The sequence below is a fragment of the Myotis myotis genome, unplaced genomic scaffold, assembly GCF_014108235.1.
Source record: "Myotis myotis isolate mMyoMyo1 unplaced genomic scaffold, mMyoMyo1.p scaffold_m19_p_14, whole genome shotgun sequence".
Taxonomy (NCBI): Eukaryota; Metazoa; Chordata; class Mammalia; order Chiroptera; family Vespertilionidae; genus Myotis; species Myotis myotis.
Window position 1 is genome coordinate 39,858,034 of NW_023416318.1, and position 20,963 is coordinate 39,878,996.

Consider the following 20,963-nt stretch of genomic DNA (forward strand, 5'->3'; position numbering starts at 1 on the left):
TGAGGGAAGGATTTCTAAAACAAGTTAACACCGTTCATAAAGGAAAACAGCAATCACTCTAACTATCCTAGAGGAGCAGCTTTCAACGTGGGCACGAGCTCACCGTAACGGAGGCATTCCACAGAACAGTGTGTGTTCCTCAAACACAAGTCTCACGATACAAAATTTACCCTTAACACAAGGGAAACACTTTTTCTATTCCATTCTATAAAAGCTCTTAATATGTAACAGAAGACAAAAAATGCTCAACACAATACTGTTGGAACAGCAAAACCCTGGAAACAACCCCAACGCCCATCACCGGGTGGTTGTACGTGTGAACTGTGGTACATTCATACAATGGGATGCTGTCCAGAGGAAACATAAAGGGACCCCACCTATAAAGCACCAGGGTAATCAATGCTTCTCAAAGCTGCTCCTGCGACCAACACGTTAGCATCACCTGCAAGTGTTTAATGATGCGAGCTCTTCTCCCCAAACCCAGAAACTGGGGTGGGGGGTGGGGGGCTGCACCTAGAGCTTCAAACATGCCAGGGTGAATCTCACAGACTCCAGTCTGAGAGCCACTGTTATGGACCGATGTCAACACCTGAGCAAGAAAAGCTAGTCTCAGACGAATACAAAAATGTGGATCAGACTTACTTAAAAGTCAAAAACTGGCTAGCCAAAATAACAGCTCAAAAGTACCAAAAAACACAGTAAAGCACTAAAGAAAAATAGGGAGTGGTCAATACAAATTACTGTGTGGGAGAGACGGGGGAAGGTGCGGGCAAGGGCCACAGGCAGCACGGCTAAGGCAACGAGAGTGTTTTATTTCTTCAGTGCATACGGGAATTTTGGCTTCCGTTATTGTCCTTTAAGCTGTGTGGGTTGTAAATTCTATGTCTTTTTGTAAATGATATATTTTCCTAACAATAAAAAATAAAAATGTAGAGCTGGAATTTAAGAAGGTAAGAACATATAAAGCACTGTCAACATAAAATAGTGCAGCCCACATGAACTCGTTTCTAACAAAAGCCCTAGGAAAAATAACTGAGTACGCAGCAGGTATGGAATATCTGTAGACGGTTAAGTGTTTACAGTGAATCACACGCTTCTTCATTCTTCTCTGTCCCCCCAAGTTTTCCCCAGTGCATAAAATAACGGCCCTGGAAGAAACGTTTTATATAGAAAGTATGAGCCAACAGTGTATGAAATAGCCTGGTGCCCACCTCCCCCTCACTCCGATCTTTAAGCTTCGTCTCTTTTCCGGACTTACAGTCCCAACCCTGACAAAGCACGCATTATTGCCGAAGGGAAGATAATAGCTTTCAATTGGGGGTCTCGAATGTATTTTTTCTTCTCTAATTTTCCAAAAATACTTTCGCGGAACTCTACTCCGTTTTAATTGCGGCACAGCTCGGAGATGCTGTGGGCTCGGCTCCAGACCACAGTCGTAAAGCGAGTATGGCAAGAACGCAAATCGTGATCGTTCTGCTGGTGGAGGGTCTTGCTTTCAATTAGTAAAAAACACGATACCTGTGGAGCACAATAAGCTAAGCCCAGTAGAATAAGCTGTGCCTATACTTCTCACACCACAGTATCAAGGTATCTAGCCAGTGAGAAGTGATTATTTTAAGTGGAAACAAAAAAAAAAAAAAAAAAAATTACATGTATATAATGAGTAATTATATGTATATGTAGTTAGTAATAAATAAGACTGAACAACAAAACCTCTTCTAACACCATCCAAGCACTGCCTTAGAAAGTCATGTTTCTAATTTATTTTCTCCGTTAGCAATGTGTTGCTAAAAATCACAAGAGAATAAAGCATTGCTCATATGAACCGAGTCCTCTCCATCTGCAACCAGGGGATCCGAAAGGTTGGCTTCAGCATCCACAGAGAGGCAATTATGCACAATGAGCAGAGGAGGTGGCTCGAGGTTGCCCTGCCAAGAAATGACATATTCCAGTGGATCCAAACCACCCTCCTCAAAGTCTGGCATTCCGCAGCATAAAAATAAAACCGAAGTTCACTGCAAAGCAAAGCTTGCCACCTGCTGCCCGATGGCATAATCGTAAAAGTTCGAATTGGGTCCACGTTTTGTACTTAAATCCTTTTATGAACTGATTGGGATGGATGTTTGCATTTTCTGTATTTTTTTTTTTCATTTGTTCTCACCAGTTGTGGTGGTGGTGGTGTTTTTTTAACTGATTCCGTTTCAAACCCTTTACATAATCAGCTATAACGAATGTGCCTAAAACAAAAACAACAAAAAACCCTGCAAACTATTATACATGTTGTGTATATAATAAATGGACTGATGTGCACTTGTGTTTATTACAGTATCCAGACCAGGGAAGAATTCCTTTGAAAACGGGCCAGCATAGTCCTCGGCTCCCAAGGCCTGTCATCGTCCTTGATGACACTGAATACTAAACCCGTTTCCTGACCATGCAGACTTTAAAATGCAGACAGAGCTGAACATCAGTATATATACGCTTATGTTACAAAACATGAAGTAGCATCCCAGCTAACCAAGAAGAAAAAAACTCACTTCCAGGATTTCAACAGTGCTTTGTCAGCTCTAAAGATGTGGACTTTTAAATATCTTAATTATGTTAAATTAGCAAGCATTTTCGTCGGGTAAATATTTCTAGTATTCTTTTCCATTTGAATTCATTCTAAGAAAAATCTGAGAAATAAAAGCATTTTCACCTTATTTTTCCCCTTAAAGAAAACAACGCACCTCAAGTTTGGCCTGATTCTTGTGACTCTATAGATTTGTGTATCCGTGCTATCATCCCCTCAAAAAGAAATACAAAACACTCCTAGGGAGAAAGTGAAACTATGAATTTAGGAGGGAAAATATTGAGGGGCAAAGAAATAGAGAAGGAAGAGGGGAGAGGGAGAGAGAAAAAAGAGGGGAGAGGGGAATCAGTCCCTGTTCCTGGACAGATCTCTGTGCTTTCCCTCTTTGGTTTTCATGCGAGACTCAGAGTATGTTTACTTCACAAAGTAAATCATCAAAACCTCCCTAGCAAACTTTGGTTCCCTAGCTAAATTAAACAACAAATATAAGCAAAGTCAGAAACAAAATCGCATTTTTTATTATTTAACATCACCCAATAAATAATGCCATTTTTCTTACAGACTTTAATTATGGGTAATTATTTTTTATTAAGTTATGATAAATAAGAATAACTAATGAGAATCAATCCAAATAGAAACTAGATAATGCAATCCAACTAGAAAGATAGTTAGAGCCCATGAACATATAGGTGGTGATACTCTAGTCAAGACTCATTTCTAGGTCATCATAAAGATATCCTGAAAAATGTGGGATTTCTATCACCTAAAGGAAGGGGAATAAGAGTGAGTTGAGCACTCTGAGTCACGCATGAAAACCAAAGAGGGAAAGCACAGAGATCGGTATTCAAGGAGGAGCAATCATATGAAATGATTATGGCAAAAGCTATACAGCCAACACAGGTAATGACAGAAAGCCGGAGTCTGATGAACATTTGAAGAAGAAACCAAGATCTTGATTTTTCTGCAGGTCATGATGAACTGCCACAAAAGCTGGGAGTGTTCATCTGACCAACACAGAAGAATCTTGTTCTGATTATAGGTTGGTGAATTTGAAAACAGGGGTAGAGTGGAGTAAGGAAAGGAAAGCATTCAAAGGCAATTTCCACTGTCCCCCACTCCCAAAGCGAAGATTATGTATTATTTGATTTGACGAGAGAGAGAGAGAGAGAGAGAGAGAGAGAGAGAGAGAGAGAGAGAGAGAGAGAGAGAGAGAATGAGAATGAATCATTAGACTACACGTAACTCCTCAGCTGGGATCTAAAGGAACCATCTTCTTGACTGGTAGATAGTCTGCATCCCTCTGTTTTAAAGGAAATTAGCTTTTGTCTTAAGACTTTAGGCATCCCTTTCTCTAACCTGCCCACCAATCACCCAACCTAGCTTCCCACAGGTAAGTCTTATACTTTTCTTTGGTGGCTGTGAGAGGCATCTCTCCATTTCTCACAGCCCCACTCAAAGATCCTCTCTCTGATTGTCAAGGCCTTCCATAATCTGGTCCTACCCACCCAATCTCATCTCCTACTGCTCTATTCTTCCTAAATAGATCAATCTCCCGCCAGTCCTGTGGAAATAGGAGGCTCATTCCAACATATCTTCCACCCTATTATCCTGCACTTAAAGGTCAGCCTCTCCTTCACTTCCCCAAATCTTCCCAGACTCAGGTAAATGTTCCTTTTCTCCAGTACTCACTTCCTAATTCTCCACTAGAATTTATAACAGGTAGTAGTCAATTAAGTACTTATCCTATATCATTAACTATTTTTTAGGCATGTTAGCTTGATCCTTTTAATTGGAGTGCCAATAACATGACCTGGCATGTGGTTGACACTCAATAAGTATTTGCTGACAGACTGAATAAATCAACTACAGTAAACCGAAAACGTGTGTTGTAGAGGTGAGGAGAGTTGTGATTCTATCTTCATGGTGGTTATAGGTGGTTCAGTGGTACATAAAGATTTTTGTCTGTGTCAATCAACAGCCTCGCATAGGACAGAAGAATTCTGAAATATATTACTCACTGAATAATAGATTATATTCTTGTCCTCATAGACAAGTGGAATTTCCCCCCAAAAAAATCAATTTAAGAAGTTTTTTTCCAAATTTTGGAGTTAAAAAATTAAATAAGTACTAATAACATTCTTTGCATAGAGGTACCCCCTCCTTTGAGAGTTCTTGAAGTGTTTGACAAATGGGAAGTTTCATATGAAAAGAGTTCTTACAAATAAAAATTCTTTTGTAAGACCATGTAATAGAAAATGGGATAAAGAATGTTGGTAGGTTATTCACATAAGAAGTATGTGAATAAACATGTAAAAAATGTTCGACCTCACACAAAAAATCTAAGAAAACCAAATTGAAATAAATCTGTAAGCAATGTGATAAAATCATACATCACAGGAATATTTAAAACCACTAAGACTTTACAAACTATAACTTATTTGATTTACCAAAGTCTTATTTGAAAGTGACCACACTTACTGTCCAATATAGTATCTAATATCCACATGTGACTAACATTTACTTTGACTTAAAAATCACTACATTAAATTAATACAAAGCAACATGGCAACCAATAAATTAATCAAGGAGACTGGAAAGCATTTCAACCTTATGTAAAGTATTTCTAATACGCACACTAAATTTTCAAACGATTTAGATTCATGGGTCACCTTTCAAGACATTAAGGCAAGTGAGTTGTGAAATGCTTGCCTCACACAGGGCAATGGAATTTTTAGAAACTTTTCTTTACTCCTTCAAAAGAGCTTAGGGAAGTCCAGAGCTAAGTAGGAGCTACAGGAATGGAAGAGGAACAGAAGGAGAGAATTCCACATGGGGGAGCGAGGGGGGAAGGAAGACGGTTATTTGTTCCCAGGGAGTGAGAAATGGGAAAGGGAGACCGCTTCCTTTCAAAGTTCTTTTCCCAGAGTAAAGTGCACCCTAATCTTCTCAAAATGCCCGTGTCATCTTCCTGTTTGAGTTAAGAACATCCTTCCTAGCAATATAATTAGGAAGGATTAGCTGCTGCATAAAGAGGCTTTGAACAAATTAAGAAAGAATGAAGTCTCACTTTAGATTCTGTCCATCCAGTCTCCAAATACCAGCGCTGGCAAAGCACCAACACCAGGCAGAGACTAAAAAGGCGGCACTTTGAAAGCAATCGGAGTGATGTGTATGTCAAGACAGCCCTACAATGAGAAAGTTTCAAAAATAAATTCCGTACGTGTGACACACAGTCCAGCTAATCTTCAAATATTTGGCAACAGCTTCTACACTGGTGACTTCCTATAATGAAGTAATCGTCACATTTTCTTCATGAGAGAGAATTTGCTTTGACTAAGTGAACCTTGATTGTTTTGAAAATAAACAATTTTTTGTCTGACAACATTGATTCACTTAAAATTTATGAAACGAAAATGTCTCACTTCTCTATCCTTATTTATAAAAAAAATACTTCAAAATATTGTGCAAAAATTTTTTCACAATTTTGATTTTTTAAAAAAAAAAAAGCCACACTATGGCATATGAAAGATAGCAAAGAGAACATGGAATAAGAGGTCAGGTTCAGCCCTAGCCAGTGTTGCTCAGTGGATAGAGCATCGGCCCAAGGACTGAAGGGTCCTGGGTTCAGTTCCAGCACGTACCTTTGGTTGCAGGCTCAATCCCCGGGCCTGGTCGGGCATGTGTGGGAGGAGATGTGTCTCTCTCACATCCATGTTTCTCCCTCTCTGTCTCTCCCCCTCCCTTAAACTCTCTAAAAATCAATGGAAAAAATATCCTTGGGTGAAGATTAACAACAACAACAAAAAAAGAGGTCAGGTTCAGGTCACAGCTCTGCTTCTACCTTCCTGTGTGACCCTGGGAAGACATTCACCCCTGTAAGTTATAAAACTTTATGGGCCGCGCTGGTTGAAAATTTTGGAAGATGTAAAAACAAAACAAAACAAACACCCGAATATACTTGTTCTATTTTCCATGATGCTCAAATAACTTCCCAACAGGACAAGAATCCACATTAATTCTCTTCAAAGATACTGATACTGGTAAAATCCTCCTTTGCTTTCGGAACAGCGCGCTCCGTGAGTCACACCCATCACGCTGGCCTCACATGAACACTGAGTGACAAATGAAGTCTGCCCGCTGTCCCCGGTTCCTTCCTATGAGAGTTGAGCCAATTCTGCATCAAAGTTCAAATTATTAATACTCAATTAAATACTTATGAGGCTGACAAAGTTCAAGCGCAGAAACTGGATTTACGGTGTCAGTGTCTCGAATTTTCCCACGAGACGGGCGGCCAGGGCCCTGCCGTGACGTCACCTGTGTGTGTGACTGTGCCTCATGCCCGTCACGGGCTTCCTCGGAAGCGCAAGGAGCAGGAAGGCCTAGCACTGCGAGGTCCGAGCGCTAAGTGGAGTCTGACCAATGAGAACTCCTGGTGACACTGACAGGTGCACGCAGGCGGGGCCCACCATCCCACCGAGGGAGCGTGGGAGGAGGGGCCGCCCAGCCCGAGCTACTACCCTGCCCTGGGGAGTGGGGTGGCTCAGTAAACGTGTGCCTGCTCCCATCAGTGACCCTTTGAACTGGTCTCTTCTCATTACTTTGGGGAAACTGAGGCAGCCTAGAAGATGTGCTACCTGCCTTGCATTCCTGCACAGTCAGACTTTGCCATTGAGAGCAGTCCCGCGCGATCACCCTCATTGACTCATTCACCAAGTACGCGCAGGGCCAGGTGGAGTAAAGCACAGGAACTGCAATGAATGCTGTGAAGGGGGGGGGCCTAAAAAAGTCTCCCCAGGGAGTAACGGGCAGCAGAGAATGCTTCCCAGAGGATGAGCAGGTGCCGATTAGGGGAGAGGAGAGTGTGCCTGGGTGGGGCACAGAGGAGGGGGGTGAGGGCGGAAGGGTGAGAGGCAGAGAAAATGTGCCAGGAAGGATGGCAAGGTCAGCAGCTGCCTGTGTACGGGGACAACCAGCGGGAAGGGCAAAAATGAGACCAGGCAGCCTGATCCCCCGGGAGTGGCGAGCCGGTCTTTATCCTCAGAGCACTGAGAAGCCAGGGCAGGGCAACAGGAGACCTATCTTTTGAAAAGATCCCTCTAGTTGTGGACACAGGTTTGGGCTTAATTCTCTCATACTTTATAAAGCCCTGAGCGCTTGGGACAGAAGGGACAGTCAAAGCCGCCCTCCCCTTTCCCCCCCAACAGGAAAGCGCACCTAACTCCAATGGGAATGGGAACATTGTCCAATCCACTGTTTCGTCCCCGCCTCCCACCCCCACCCCGCTGGCCTTTCTGGTCCCTCCCACTCTCCTGCACGACACTTAAACCTCTTGTCTGAAAATAGCAGTCCTGGCTAACGGCAGACATTTTCTCCTGGATCAGCAAATCTAGGGGTTCTCTTTTCCGTGCGTGTAAGTAGACATTCTTTCCACTTAGAAGCTCTTGCCTCCAGGACCATGAGACCAGCCCTTTCTGCTGGGTCCTCTCTAACACATCTGAGGCACAAATAAAGAGGTAGAAATAAACTCGACGTCAAGAACCTCAGTAAAAGCATACCTACCATGTAGGCTATTTAACGTTGCTTTTTATTTCCTACTTGGGCATGTTTTATGTAACCTGAGGTGTTCTTGTCCCCTCCCTCACACAGAACTCACATCTTATTGGCTCTTTATTCTGATCCCAAAGAGCTGCTATAAAAATGTGGTCTTAAAATGTAGTCTACACTCTGCTCAAATGAAAACAAACTCTTCGGCCAAGGCAAACAAGGAAAGAGGATTTAGTGCGACCCCAGAGGCACCCTGGAAGGATTCAGGCGCAGTATCTATGGAATGCCGAACGCAGCCAAATGTGATTTTCACTGTAATCGGCACAACACCCCAAGTCGGGCTCTGAAAATCGTTCCTCCATTTGACATCAGCCTTGCAGGCCTGGCCCACAGCTCACGGGTCCCACGGGTCAGCCAAACTGTGTTCTGTTCCAACCGCTTCTCGGTGGATTCACGGGTGTTTCAAGCCCGGTTCTACTGTCGGTTTGCAGGCGGTCCTCTGACAACAAATTAATTCAATTGTCGTGCACAGATTTATTTCCACGTCCAAGAATAATCCTATGGGAAACACTTGATCAGGCTTAAGGGCCACAGTGTAATTGTCGTAGAGAGGGACATTCCTAGCCCCCTCCCACTCCTGTCCACGTCTGCCTGTCCCTTCCCAACTCCTCCTACTCAGAGTCCACAGGCCACTTTGTGTAGTGGGTGGGGCCACTGTACGCCAAAAGCCACTTATTAGTGAGTGGTGTGGACGTTTCAATCCCTAGTCCCATGAGCCGGGCCCTCCTGGTGTCTGGTCATCTCCAGGCCTTGATTTCTTGATTCCCCCTCTCCACCCACAAGTGCCTGAGTGTGCTGGTCCCAAGATTTCAGAGAACAGTGGGGGCCACAGTTAGGCCTTAAGTCTATGTGATGTATTTAAATCTAACTCTCTTTTATGAGAGTCACAGGGCTGGCTCTGCAACTCATCGAAGGGTCTAGTGATAATTATTTACTATCCCTGTGACTGCAGCTCACGCCTGAGTAGCACGGAAGATTGGCAAGACTGGGACCCTGGTAAAATACTGCAGTATTTGCCCCTCCCCGCAAAGATGTCCATGGACTACTTGGAATTGAGGCTGACCATCAGCTGACCTTGAGACAGTGGTTCTCAACCTTCCTAATGCCGTGACCCTTTAATACAGTTCCTCATGTTGTGGTGACCCCCAATTTCATTGTTACAAATTGAACATTAATTAAAGCATAGTGATTAATCACAAAAACAATATGTAATTATATATGTGTTTTCCGATGGCCTTAGGTGACCCCTGTGAAAGGGCCGTTTGACCCCCAAAGGGGTCGCGACCCACAGGTTGAGAACCGCTGCCTTGAGATGAGGACGTTATCCTGGAGTGTTCCAGGGGACCCCACACCATCACAGGTGTCCTTAAAGTGGGAGAGGGAGGCAGAGAGAAGGACTCAGCCCAACGCTGGTGGCTTTGAAGGTGGAAAAGGGGCCACAAGACACAGAATTAAACGCGCCTCTGGAAGCTGGGAAAGAAAAGAAACATTCTCCCCTGGAGCCTCGGGAAGAACGTGGCCCTGCCAACATCTTGATCTTGGCCCAGTGACACCCATTCCAGACATCTGACCTCACAATTAGGAGACAATTAGTTTGTGTTAAGTCCCTACATTTGTGACAATTTGTTACAGTAGTGATAGGAAATGAATACAAATGCCATCAAAGAAAGAAGCAATGCAGACTTATTGCTTACAGACTGCCTCAACATGAATCCTGGCTCCTCACTCGCCAGCTACTCAAACTTCGGCAAGTTGCTTAATCCTTCTGCACCTGAAATCGCCTCGGCATGCAAAACGGGGATAATAATAGTATCCATCTCACATTCTTGTGAGAGGATTAAACGAGATAATATTTAGAAAGGACTTAATAGCTCCTGGCACAGAATAAACACTCAGTAAATATTAGTTGTTATTGTATATACTGGAGGCCCGTGCACTGGTGGGGTCCCTCGGCCTGGCCTGCGGGGATTGGGCCAAAACCGGCAGTCCGACATCCCCCAGGGGTCCTGGAGTGCGAGAGGGCACTCTGCAAAGTTGCTGTCACTCGGCAGCTCCTGCGTTGAGTGTCTGCCCCCTGGTGGTCAGTGTGTGTCATAGCTACGGGCCAGCCAGTCACTTAGGCTTTTATATATATATAGAAGATTGTTATCACAATTATTATTATTATTATTATTATTATTATTATTATTATTACATAGCAACAAAACACCATCCTGATTTCTAGCAATTAAATTGGATAGAAAACTATCCTAGAACTTGCCCTTTTCAATTGCAGACTTGGAGTTTCCATACAATTCTTTGACCAGAATTTAAACCCAGTCAGTTACTGGTTGTATCTCAAAACTAATTTTGGCCAAGCTTTCCTCATGGGACCGTACAGGCTGAAGACAACTTGACTTCCCCGGCCCTTCGCCTACCTCTCCCACCCCCACCCCACAGTTCACTCCTCCTGCCGGTTCTCATCAGGAGGAAACAGTTCCTTGCTTCCAGTTCCTTAAACACTACATCACCCCACCATTCCCCCCAAGTGCCTGGTTTCCTCAAACAACAAACCAGTGCTGACCCACAGATACCAGTATGATCCAACTTTACACAGTGGATTATGAAGTCCTTCTCAAACCTTGACATCGCTATACCCAGTTGGACTTGGTTTTCTGATGAGTTCACAAAGGTCTTCTAGAATTCCCACATATGCCTGCCTACACAGCATCATTCATAAAAGCCAGAAACTGGGAAAATTCCCGACTTCCATCAAGAGAAGAATAAGCAATAAGTTGCAGTATATTCATATAATGGGCCAATGCTTGGCAATGTAAATGAAAACATAAAATGACATAGATGAATCTCATTGTCTGATTCATTTATATATAGTTCAGAAACAGAAAGAACTAATCTCTGGTTAGAAACCAAGACAGTGGCTCCTGTCGGGAGCAGGGGAGGGAAGACCTAGGAACAGAAGCAGTGCTCTGCTCTTCGACGTGGGTGGTACACATACGAGTGCGATCTCACTGGTGGAAATCACCGGGCTGTGTGCACTCCTGACCTGTGTGCTCCTCTCTATGCAATTTCAATTTAACTTCAATTTTTAAAAAGGTTATAATAAATGCATGTAAAAGGTTGAAATGAGTCATTGGTTCAATTTTCAGTTCTCCTCCTATGCCTAAAATGTCCTGAAATGAACACGCTACCCTTCTGCTTCTGTTCCACATCATAAAGCAGAGATCAAAACCTCCATCTTGCCCTGGCCAGTGTGGCTCAATTGGTTGGGCATCAAGCCATGCACCAAAGGTTGCTGGTCCGATTCCCTCCCACATCTATGTTTCTTTCTTTCTCTCTCTCTTAAAATAAATACTAAATAATAAAAATAAATAAAATTCTTTTTTAAAAAGCCTCCATCTCATAGACTGGTTGGGCAGATCAAATACAACAAGGAATACAAAGTACTTTGCAAAATGTTCAGGGTTTTACAAAGGCAAACAGTATATTCCAAGACAAAAAGGTAACTTCTGCAATATAAGCATACATGGGACAATCCTTGGACAGGGATTTAGACATTTACATTGTTTTCTCCAGGTAAACATTCACTGTAACCCCGGTGTGTACCTACGCAGCTAGAGATGAAAAGCTGTGTAGCTATGATCATGGTAAGTACGGGAAGCACAGAAGCGAAGCCTGGGGGAGTGTGGACAGAGTGGGGGTTGGGGGTAGGGATCCACACCGAGCAAAGTGCCCCTGCAGTCGCAGACCATTTGGGGAAACTGTCTATTTGAGTACTGGCCATTTCCTTGGCTTCTTTCAAAAGTTCAAATGTCCCAATCTCAACTACTAGCGCTACAAAAAGCTTGAACCTTCTCCCTACAGTTTTCACTGCTGGTGTAGTTTCACTGCTGGAGGGTTTGGGGTTTTTTTCTTTAGGGCTATGAGAGAGTCCAAATAGAGGGAACAACTTTACATCGTGCCGTTGTTGTTGCTGGTAATGAGGAGAGCCGAATACGTCCAGGAACATTCCGCAAACTCTCCCATCCTTGTCAGAGTCACAGCATATGGCTTTCTTTAAGACCTAACCACGGTGAGAGGAGGCCGAGAACTTCTCCGCGGCACAGACGTCACCCAAGGCTGCCTCCGATCCACTGACCCAGGGGAAATGAGGAGAATTCACTTCTCAACACCTTTGAAGGTGCAACCCATCAACTCCATGTGGACTTTAAAGGACCTTCTCCGTATCACTTGATAAATGCTCGATGCGTTTGAATTACTCCTGTCTTATAAAAGGATGTTTTCTAATTTGCTTCTTTTCTCTTCCCCACATCCCTGGGAAGATGATGCTGGACAGAGGGACAGTCAATGACACTGGATAAATGCAGTCCCCTCAAGTGATTTGAAACAGGAAAAAAAACAATTTTTCCCAAGAAGCTAGCCACAACCCTTTGGAACACCAGGGTACCACAGAAGATGAAAGTAGCCAGCCCCAGGGAAGAAAAAAGACTGGACCCATGTGAGCTCCCCAGATAGATTTGACATCATATCCTGAGTAAAACCAGGCTTCCTTCTCCAGCCAAAAGAGAGGGGACTGGGTACCTTGTCTCCTGCAAAAGTGCTTCCGCCTGACACAGCGCAGATAACAGCTCCCCACTTGGCAAAGCCCAGCGGGCAATTTCACACCAGTCAAAGCCGCTCCATGGAGCAGCAGGAGGGCCAAAAACAAACTCTTATGGGAAACCTCAATGTATTCATGTGAATAATGATACTGGCAGGTGAGGAATAAGCTCTGGAAAGCTAAAGAGTTTTGAATGCTGTTCCCTCGTGGAGTCTCCCAGCCCCGACTTATAAGAATTAACACCTTTTTAAACAGGTAACTCAAGACAAGACCTGTGAGTGAACAGTGGCAATTCTCCAAATACACTGACAGCGACATGGGAATAACATCTGTAGGATGCAATTATGAGAGTAGCCTGAAGGGTTAACATGGACTTTCTAAAGGATCCAACCTTGTAAAGTTAGGTGCACGTTCAGAGCATCAGAAAAGGGGCTGCCAGAGTGTGTTTGCAGCAAGATGACCCGTCGTTTATTCCTTTCGTCAGCTCATGAAGTAGCCATTACTTTTTTCCCCCCCCCATTTTGTTTCATTGTGTCTTTTTGGAATTGCTTGGTTGACATCGTAGTCTTTAAAGTGGTTTTCAAGCAATCTTTAGAACTTTTTAGTACCACTAGTCTTCATCTACATCAAGTTCCAATCCATTCGTGTCCTCGATGTGGTCATTTTCAAATACATCCACAAATTCTTTGCTATTTCTCCCTCCAAGAAATACAGCTAAATTCCTCTCCCTTGGAGGGTGGTCTGACTTGGCGACTCACTTCTGATGAGTAGAATAAGGGAAAAGTGAAGGTACGCCGTTTCCCAGACTGAAGACTGAAGAGGCACGGTGGCTGTGTCCTGGCTCTCTCCACTGGGAGGCCAGTGTCCCAGTGTCATGTCGTGAGGACACTCAAGCACCTTAAAACAAGATAACTCGAGAATTTCTCAAAAGTGGCAAAATGGCCCTATCATCTGAGCTTCCTTGGCAGTTTGATTAAATATGAGTTCAGGTGATCGTGTCATTCCCTAAACTCATCAGTGGGCCCACTGCCCCCTCCCTGTGCCTTCCTCTCAAGTGATAGCCACCTATTTCAAAATCTCCTTAAGAACAGAACTGGATCTTGTGCATCTTAATACTCCCTGCAGTGCCCAAGTAACAGGGCAACCTATAAAAGGTTTTAAAGAAATTATCGGGACTGGTTAGTATCTCAGGCCATCTCTTCTCCTTACCCAAAAGCACCCAGTAGACATGACGTCTCTGAAGCACATTATCTAGAGGCATACCTGGGAAACAGGGCAGGCCTGGTCCCCCAAATGGTGTGATGCAATGCTGTGACTCACACAAACTTGCTGGTTTCCTGGTGCATGTAAAAGTTATGCTTGCAATATACTGTAACCTATTAAGTATGCAATAAATAGCGTTGTGTCTAAAAAATGTACATGCCTTACTTTAAAAATTCTTTATTGCTAAAAAATACTAACCACCATTGAGCCTGTTGGGGAAATGGCACCAACAGACTCACTCAACACAGGGTCGCCACAAACTTTCAATTGGTAAAAAAACAAAACAAAAAACCCGCAATATCTGAGGGGCGCAATAAACCAAGGTGCAATAAAGGGGGCGCAATAAAACAAGGTATGCCCACAATGACTTCTATTTTCCCAACGCCAAGTTAGAGCTGAAACCTTAGCCTCCTCTTTGGCTCACAACATTCCTGTCCAAATTATACCGTTGCTACCCAAAAAAAGAAAAAAGAAAAAGTTTGCTCCTTTATTTGACGTCTGACATATGGTTCTCACTAACAACCCATACATACACATCACAGAGGGTCACAGTCTAACAGTGGATGGTGCTATTCAAGATGAATGATGTCCCTTGTAAATGACTTCACAGTTTATGTAAGTAACGATGCTGGAAAAAAAATAATTGCCGTGCACAGCAATCTGACTCTGAGTGCCAAGGCATAGCTCAACGCAGAACGGTTTTGGAGACCCAGAACAACGCTGGGAGAGAGATGCCTCGGTGTGACATAACCGAAGCTTTACATCACTTCAAGGACACAGTTACATTCGTGTTCTGGCACCAAAAAGCACCACAATCCTTTACAGAAGGGGTCAGCAAACCACAGCTCATGGGCCAAAAAGCTGGCCCACGGCCTATAAGCTAAGAATGATTTTTGCATTTTCAAAGGGTTGAGGGGAGGAAAAAAATCAAAAGAAGAATGATATCGGGTGACATGTGAAATTTATATGACATTCAAATTTCCATAGCCATAAATAAAGTTTTATTGGAGAGGTCACACGTTCATGTCGGCATCGTCTGTGGCTGATGTTGCGTGATAACGACAGAACTGAGGAGCTGCGACAGAAACCGTATGTCCCCCAGCGCCCAAAAGATCTGAGCCTTCACAGAAAAAGGAGGCCACCCTCCACTTCAGGGCGTGGATGCTGGGTCCTGCTGCCTCCACTCACAGCCTCGTGCTTATTCTCCCTAGTCTGCCTGCATTTTAATCCAAACACGTATTATTATTAATTGTTATCATTATGGCCTTGAACAAGGTGCTTAACCACACTGCACCTCATTGTCCTCATCTGTAAGTGGGGTTAATAACAGTGCCTACCACATGGGGTCATTGCAAGTTATAAGCTAATAATATACACAAAGCACTTGAAACAGTACCTGGCTAAGTCACTAAGTATTAGTTAGGAAAGCTGTTACTAAGTACTAATTATAACTACCATTCCTTCTTGCTGAGAGTTACAGGATATAAATATTTCCCAAATAAAATGCTCGCCATGTGGTTAGATTTCAAACTAGCCCCTTCCCCAATCTACTTATCACGGCAGAAGTGAAGTCGGAGACAATAAGAAATGAGAGAAAAATGAAGAAAACCAGAAAGAAGAGGGCTGAGGAGGGAATAAAAAGAGAAAGAACAAGTTAGAAGGACCCCACTCGCGGGGACAGTAGGTGGCCTCTTCAAACGGGAAGTATAAATTAGGGTAATTTCATCCATAGGAGCAGACTGAATAACGCCTGCGGGCGGACTGGATCCTAATGACCACGTGGGCCCTGTTCCTAGCGCGGAGAAAACACTGGAAATTCCAAGCTTACAAATGCACTCCTGGGTCAAGCCCGCGCTTAAGCTGAGGACTTCCTGTATTTTACATTCCTAGGCAAATGACAAGTGATAGTTGCGGCCAATCCTGCGTCTTGTTATCCACGCGGAGCAGCTAATTAAAAGGCACCGATCTGCGCCAGGGTCCCAGGCAGCCGAGACGCGCTCCTCGTGCGACACAGAGGGGCACCGGGAGACCGGCCTTGATCCAGGGTCTCATCCTGTTCAGAACAGCACTTCCCAACGCTCAGAAAAGGCCTCGTCCCCATAAATAGCACACAAGCTCATTCCCCAAAGACGCTCCTGCACGGCAGCTGGCGGGTGCACTTCACCTGCTCCTGAGGCCGGGACATTCCCTTCCCGAGGCCTCGCTTCCATCGGAATACCTTCTCTGTGCAGAGTGGGGTCCCTACCTTCTCCATGCAGCTTTAAAAATCACACTATGTCTCTTTTCAAATTATTATTTCAAAACTCGAGAGCACTCCCTCCTCCCGAAAAAAAGGATTTTTAAACTCACAGCTCCATCATAATCAAACAATTCTCTCTCCTATTCCCTTCCACCCCAGCTCCCTGTAATCTTGGCTCCTGCTCTGGTCTGTGCTTAGAGTAAAGCTTCCCTGCAGAGGCTAAACGCACGCATCGAGTATTTCTCAGAGACGTGGAGTGTGAGAATAACATGTGCAACCTTAAGGAAAGGGAAGACAGACATTACTATGCAAGTGCTGGCTGCACACTGTGCAGAGAAAGGAGAGTGGTTTAAAGCGTGATGCATCTAAGAGAGTAATTAAGATGCCCCCGGGCCGGAGGCAAGTTCAAAACACTCACTGAGAATGTATCTGCTGGGAGAGTCCCACGGACGGCTTGGGCTTGAGGGTCAAGGTCATCTGGGCCACGGGGCTGACCCTTGGGAGGGTGTCTGCCTTCTTCGACGAAGTGTGCTTCGCTGCTTGCTCAGGAGGGACCCAGGAGGCCGCAGCCCCGGGACCCTGCCCTGCAAACACTGGCGACGAGGTGTCCTGGGCGGCTGTCATCTCACAGGCTTTGCCCTTGGTCCCTGGTTTGCACACACAGAGTTGAGGCCGGAGACACATCCCTCCGTTCTGGCACGGTGGCACACAGCTGGCTGCAGAAGGATAACAGGAAACACATTGGAAGGAAAGCATTACAGACTTTACAAATTCTTCCGAAGGCTTAGCAGCAGCATCCATCAATAGCCACCAATAAAATGAAACCCTACTTAAAGATGTCAAGATGATGAAGGTAGTGATGGCAGCTAATGTTTATTAACATCTTTCTATGTGTCGGGCACTGTTCTACTACATATCAACAAATTTTCCCAGCCAGCGTAGCTCAGTGGTTGAGTGTTGACCTATGTACCAAGAGGTCATGGTTCGATTCCCCGCCAGGGCACCTCCCTGGGTTTCGGGCTCCATCCCCAGTGTGGGGCATGCAGGAGGCAGCCGATCAATGATTCTCTCTCATCATTGATGTTTCTCTCTCTCTCCCTCTCCCTTCCTCCCTAAAATCAATAAAAATCTATTTTTTAAAAATTTTAATCCCCAGCAACCGTTTTAGTAGATATTTTATTCTGCCCATTGTACTGATGAAGGAGTTTTATAGCTGCCAAAGGTCATACAATGATTAGTAGAGGGAGGATCTGGGGTTTTTATCCAAGCGAAGTAGCTGCCGAGCCATCATTCTCATCACTTTACTCTAGCTGCCTCTCAGAAATGCATCGGAAACTCGGGAAACTTATGAAAACGCTCTGCCCTTCTTTCTAAACGGTGCCCTGTGGCGTCAGTTTAAACTTTAGGCATCCAGATAAGACTTGGCAAAGGAACAAAAGCTCAAGCCCAACCACAGCCCCCTCAAAAAGTGCTCCAGACTTCATCTTGCACAAGCCACCAGAGCTCAGAGACAATCTTTCAGAAATGGGGTCCAGCCCACTTTTTTTTTATGTGAGAGAAATTCAAGATTTAAGAGGTTGAGAGTCGCCCAATATACATTTTTATGCATTTGCCAGCGCACTGTCCATCATCCCTAATTTCATAATGAAAGACAACCCAACAGAAGCAGCCTCCTCATCTCCTCCTTTCGAGGATGTGTGTACTTTGCATCACCAGGCTTGTGGCCAAGCAGAGTTTTAAAGTCAGGAGGGCTCTTTGTCTCCGGCACAGTAAGTGGATTTTATCAGTCCCGTGGGAGTGCACATGTTACTGACATCAGTTTTATTAGGTTAATGTCATTGGCCTACAAACATCATTTCTTCAGCCCCTTCTTTATTTGTCTAAGTACAGGTGTGTATGCCAACCTTTGGCCATCAGTGCACCTTTGACTGAAAGTCTTTTTTTTTTTTTTAATATATTTTATTGATTTTTTACAGAGAGGAAGGGAGAGAGCTAGAGAGTTAGAAACATCGATGAGAGAGAAACATTGATCAGCTGCCTCCTGCACATCTCCTACTGGGGATGTGCCCGCAACCAAGGTACATGCCCTTGACCGGAATCGAACCCGGGACCTTTCAGTCCGCAGGCCGACGCTCTATCCACTGAGCCAAACCGGTTTTGGCTTGACTGAAACTCTTGGTCCTGAGGGAGATAAGACTAAATCTCCCCTAACATTCAATGCAAGATTCAGTCCACAGACAACTGTGAAGTGGGTGAGGGGTATGAGCCAGAGGAGGCTCAGTGTGGAAGACGGAAAAGGCCTGAAACCTACTGATTTTCTTTAAAAGAGAGACGACACTCTTCCCATCTTTCTACAATGAGTCCTATTAGTTACAGCAAATAATGACAAGAAATGAGTGTCAAGTATCAGAACACTGAGCTGACAAATTTTCCAAAAGTTGAGAAGGCTTCTTAAAAAAGAAAAAGATAAGAAAGAGGGGGAGGGAGAGAGAGGGAGAGAGACGGAGAGTGCAGAGAGAGAGGGAGGGAGGGAGGGAGGGAGGGAGGGAGGGAGGGAGGGAGGGAGAAAGGAAGACAGATGCAGCCAGCTCCCTAGGTGACCTTGGGGCAAGTTACTTAACCTTGGCCTCTGCACCGTACATGTTTGGGGGCAGAGGGAGGGCAGTAGCTGCTTATGCTAAAATGGTCCCCATGGGTCTTCCCATATGAGGCTTCTAGAATTCAAAGTCAAACACGATGCACTTCTGGAGTTCAGTATTCTAATTTATCAGCGCTTTCCTGGCGGGTAATCATCGGGTCCCTTCTGGGCCCTGGGTATTTATGGAATGTCCCTGAATGGAAACAGGCTCCACCCGGGGAGAACAGCAGCGGGCCGTAAGCGAGGACTGGACTGGCTTCCACAGCCAGCTCTGCCAGAGAGCCCCTCGGGCACTTCCATGTGCGCATTCTCCTCATGCTTTCCATTAGGGCCGAGTTTCAGTTTAACATCTGAGAGTGATTTCCGCTTCTCCTCCCTCCCAAGGTGTAGTCTGCTAATCCCCCAGGGAGGCTGCCCAGACAGCGCAGCCTGAAGAAGCTGGTACCTGTGGAGACCAAGGCCTAGAGTCACCAGCCCCCCTCGAGTGCCACTGAGAAGGCACAGTAAGACCTGTCCTTGGGAGGACATGGAGGGATCACAAGTGAAAAGGGGCAGAAACTGTTCTTAATGCTTCAAACGCTGTATGTGGTAGGGGGACAGGGAAAGAATAATAAGAGAAAGAATTTAAACCACAAAAATTTTCTACTGGAAGAAAAAGAACATGGTATGTAATCGTGTGACTCTGCACAAGACCTCCCTCTTGCAATGAATTGTGAAAGGACAGTGAGGAGGAGGATTCGACAATTTCCTCTTCCTCCCACCCCACGAGGTTCTGGCAGCAGCCCCTTGGAGCAGGCAGGCAGAAGGGGCTGGCTCGAACTGGGGGGTTTTGGGGGGGCAGATTCCCTAACTGCCAAGACAAGCCCCTCACCTGACATGAGAAGCCAAACTCATGTGCTGCAACCAGACTTCACCAAGCCCTCTCTCCTACCCTGCTTGGGCCTCAGGCGGCAGCGGGTGGTGCCGGGACCAGCAGCAACGACGCCTGGGAACACTTCCGAGATGCCCTCTGTCGGCTGCTCCGTCCAGAACTGGAGCCCAGCAGTCTGACCGCCCTCCCGGTGGGTCCGACGCACACACTCGAGTTTGCAAACCACTGACCGACAGCATTCAGAAGCACAGGCTTCCACCAGCCGATTTTTTTGAGGATTCCTATTTTTATCATGGCAAGTTTAGTGTTTTCACACTAACCGTGCTTTCATTGCATTGAATTCTTGCTGTGATAAAAGTGTTTGTTTTATGGGGCCCTTTTATGTTGAATGCAAAAAATAAAAATAAATGTTTCACGGGACCAAATTCCCAAGATAAATATGGGTCCCTCCCAAGAGTTTAGACATATGGTCACCATCGACTTCATGGCCGGCGTAAACGTGTGCAGGCATTTATGAGAAAACTGCTATTCTGCGGTGTTGGGCTATGTGGAATATTACACATACATATTACAGAAGTACTTTGAACATGTTGTTTCCACCATTTGATTCTGCATTTTCCTGGCCAGCTGTGGGTCGGCACCATGAGTCACCATTACATGAAGATCTTATCAGAGGGCTGGGAAGTGGGTCTCAGGCTTGGCTGCACCTTAGAATCAGCTGGGGAGCTTTGAAAACTCTCAGAAACCCAGGCCTAAGATGGGAGAGGGGTGAGGAGAGCGGTGAGAAGGGGGAAGGGATTGAGATGTACAAGCTGCCCGTTACGAAGACAGTCGCAGGGATGTAAAGCACAGCACAGGGAATATAGTCCATGATACTGTAATAACTACGTACAGTGTCAGATGGGTACTAGGTTTATCGAGGTGGTCACCTTGTAAATTATATAAATGCCTGATCATCAGGTTGTGCACCTGCAACTAATTATTACATGTCAACTGTCATTGAAAATTTTTTTACATTAAAAATAAAAAAACAAGGCCCAGGCCTAAAGCCAGCAAACTGAATCAGAAACTCTGGGGGATGGAGCTCAGGCATCAGTACCTTTACTTTGTGTTACATCTCCAAGTGACTGCAACTGGCAGCCAAGCTTGAGAACCAATCGGTCAGGAAACAAAACCCTC

General features: G+C 44.9%; 1 protein-coding gene across 12 annotated transcripts in view; it reads right to left on the reverse strand.

The window, feature by feature from the left end:
• Window positions 1-20,963, reverse strand: part of LTBP1 (latent transforming growth factor beta binding protein 1) — a 344,018-nt gene that overhangs the window by 281,392 nt on the left and 41,663 nt on the right. For all 12 annotated transcript variants that reach the window (XM_036334902.1, XM_036334896.1, XM_036334900.1 and 9 more), the window contains exon 3: window positions 16,694-16,991. In XM_036334902.1, coding sequence (XP_036190795.1) covers window positions 16,694-16,991 — 298 coding nt within the window. The remainder of the gene's footprint in view (window positions 1-16,693; window positions 16,992-20,963) is intronic.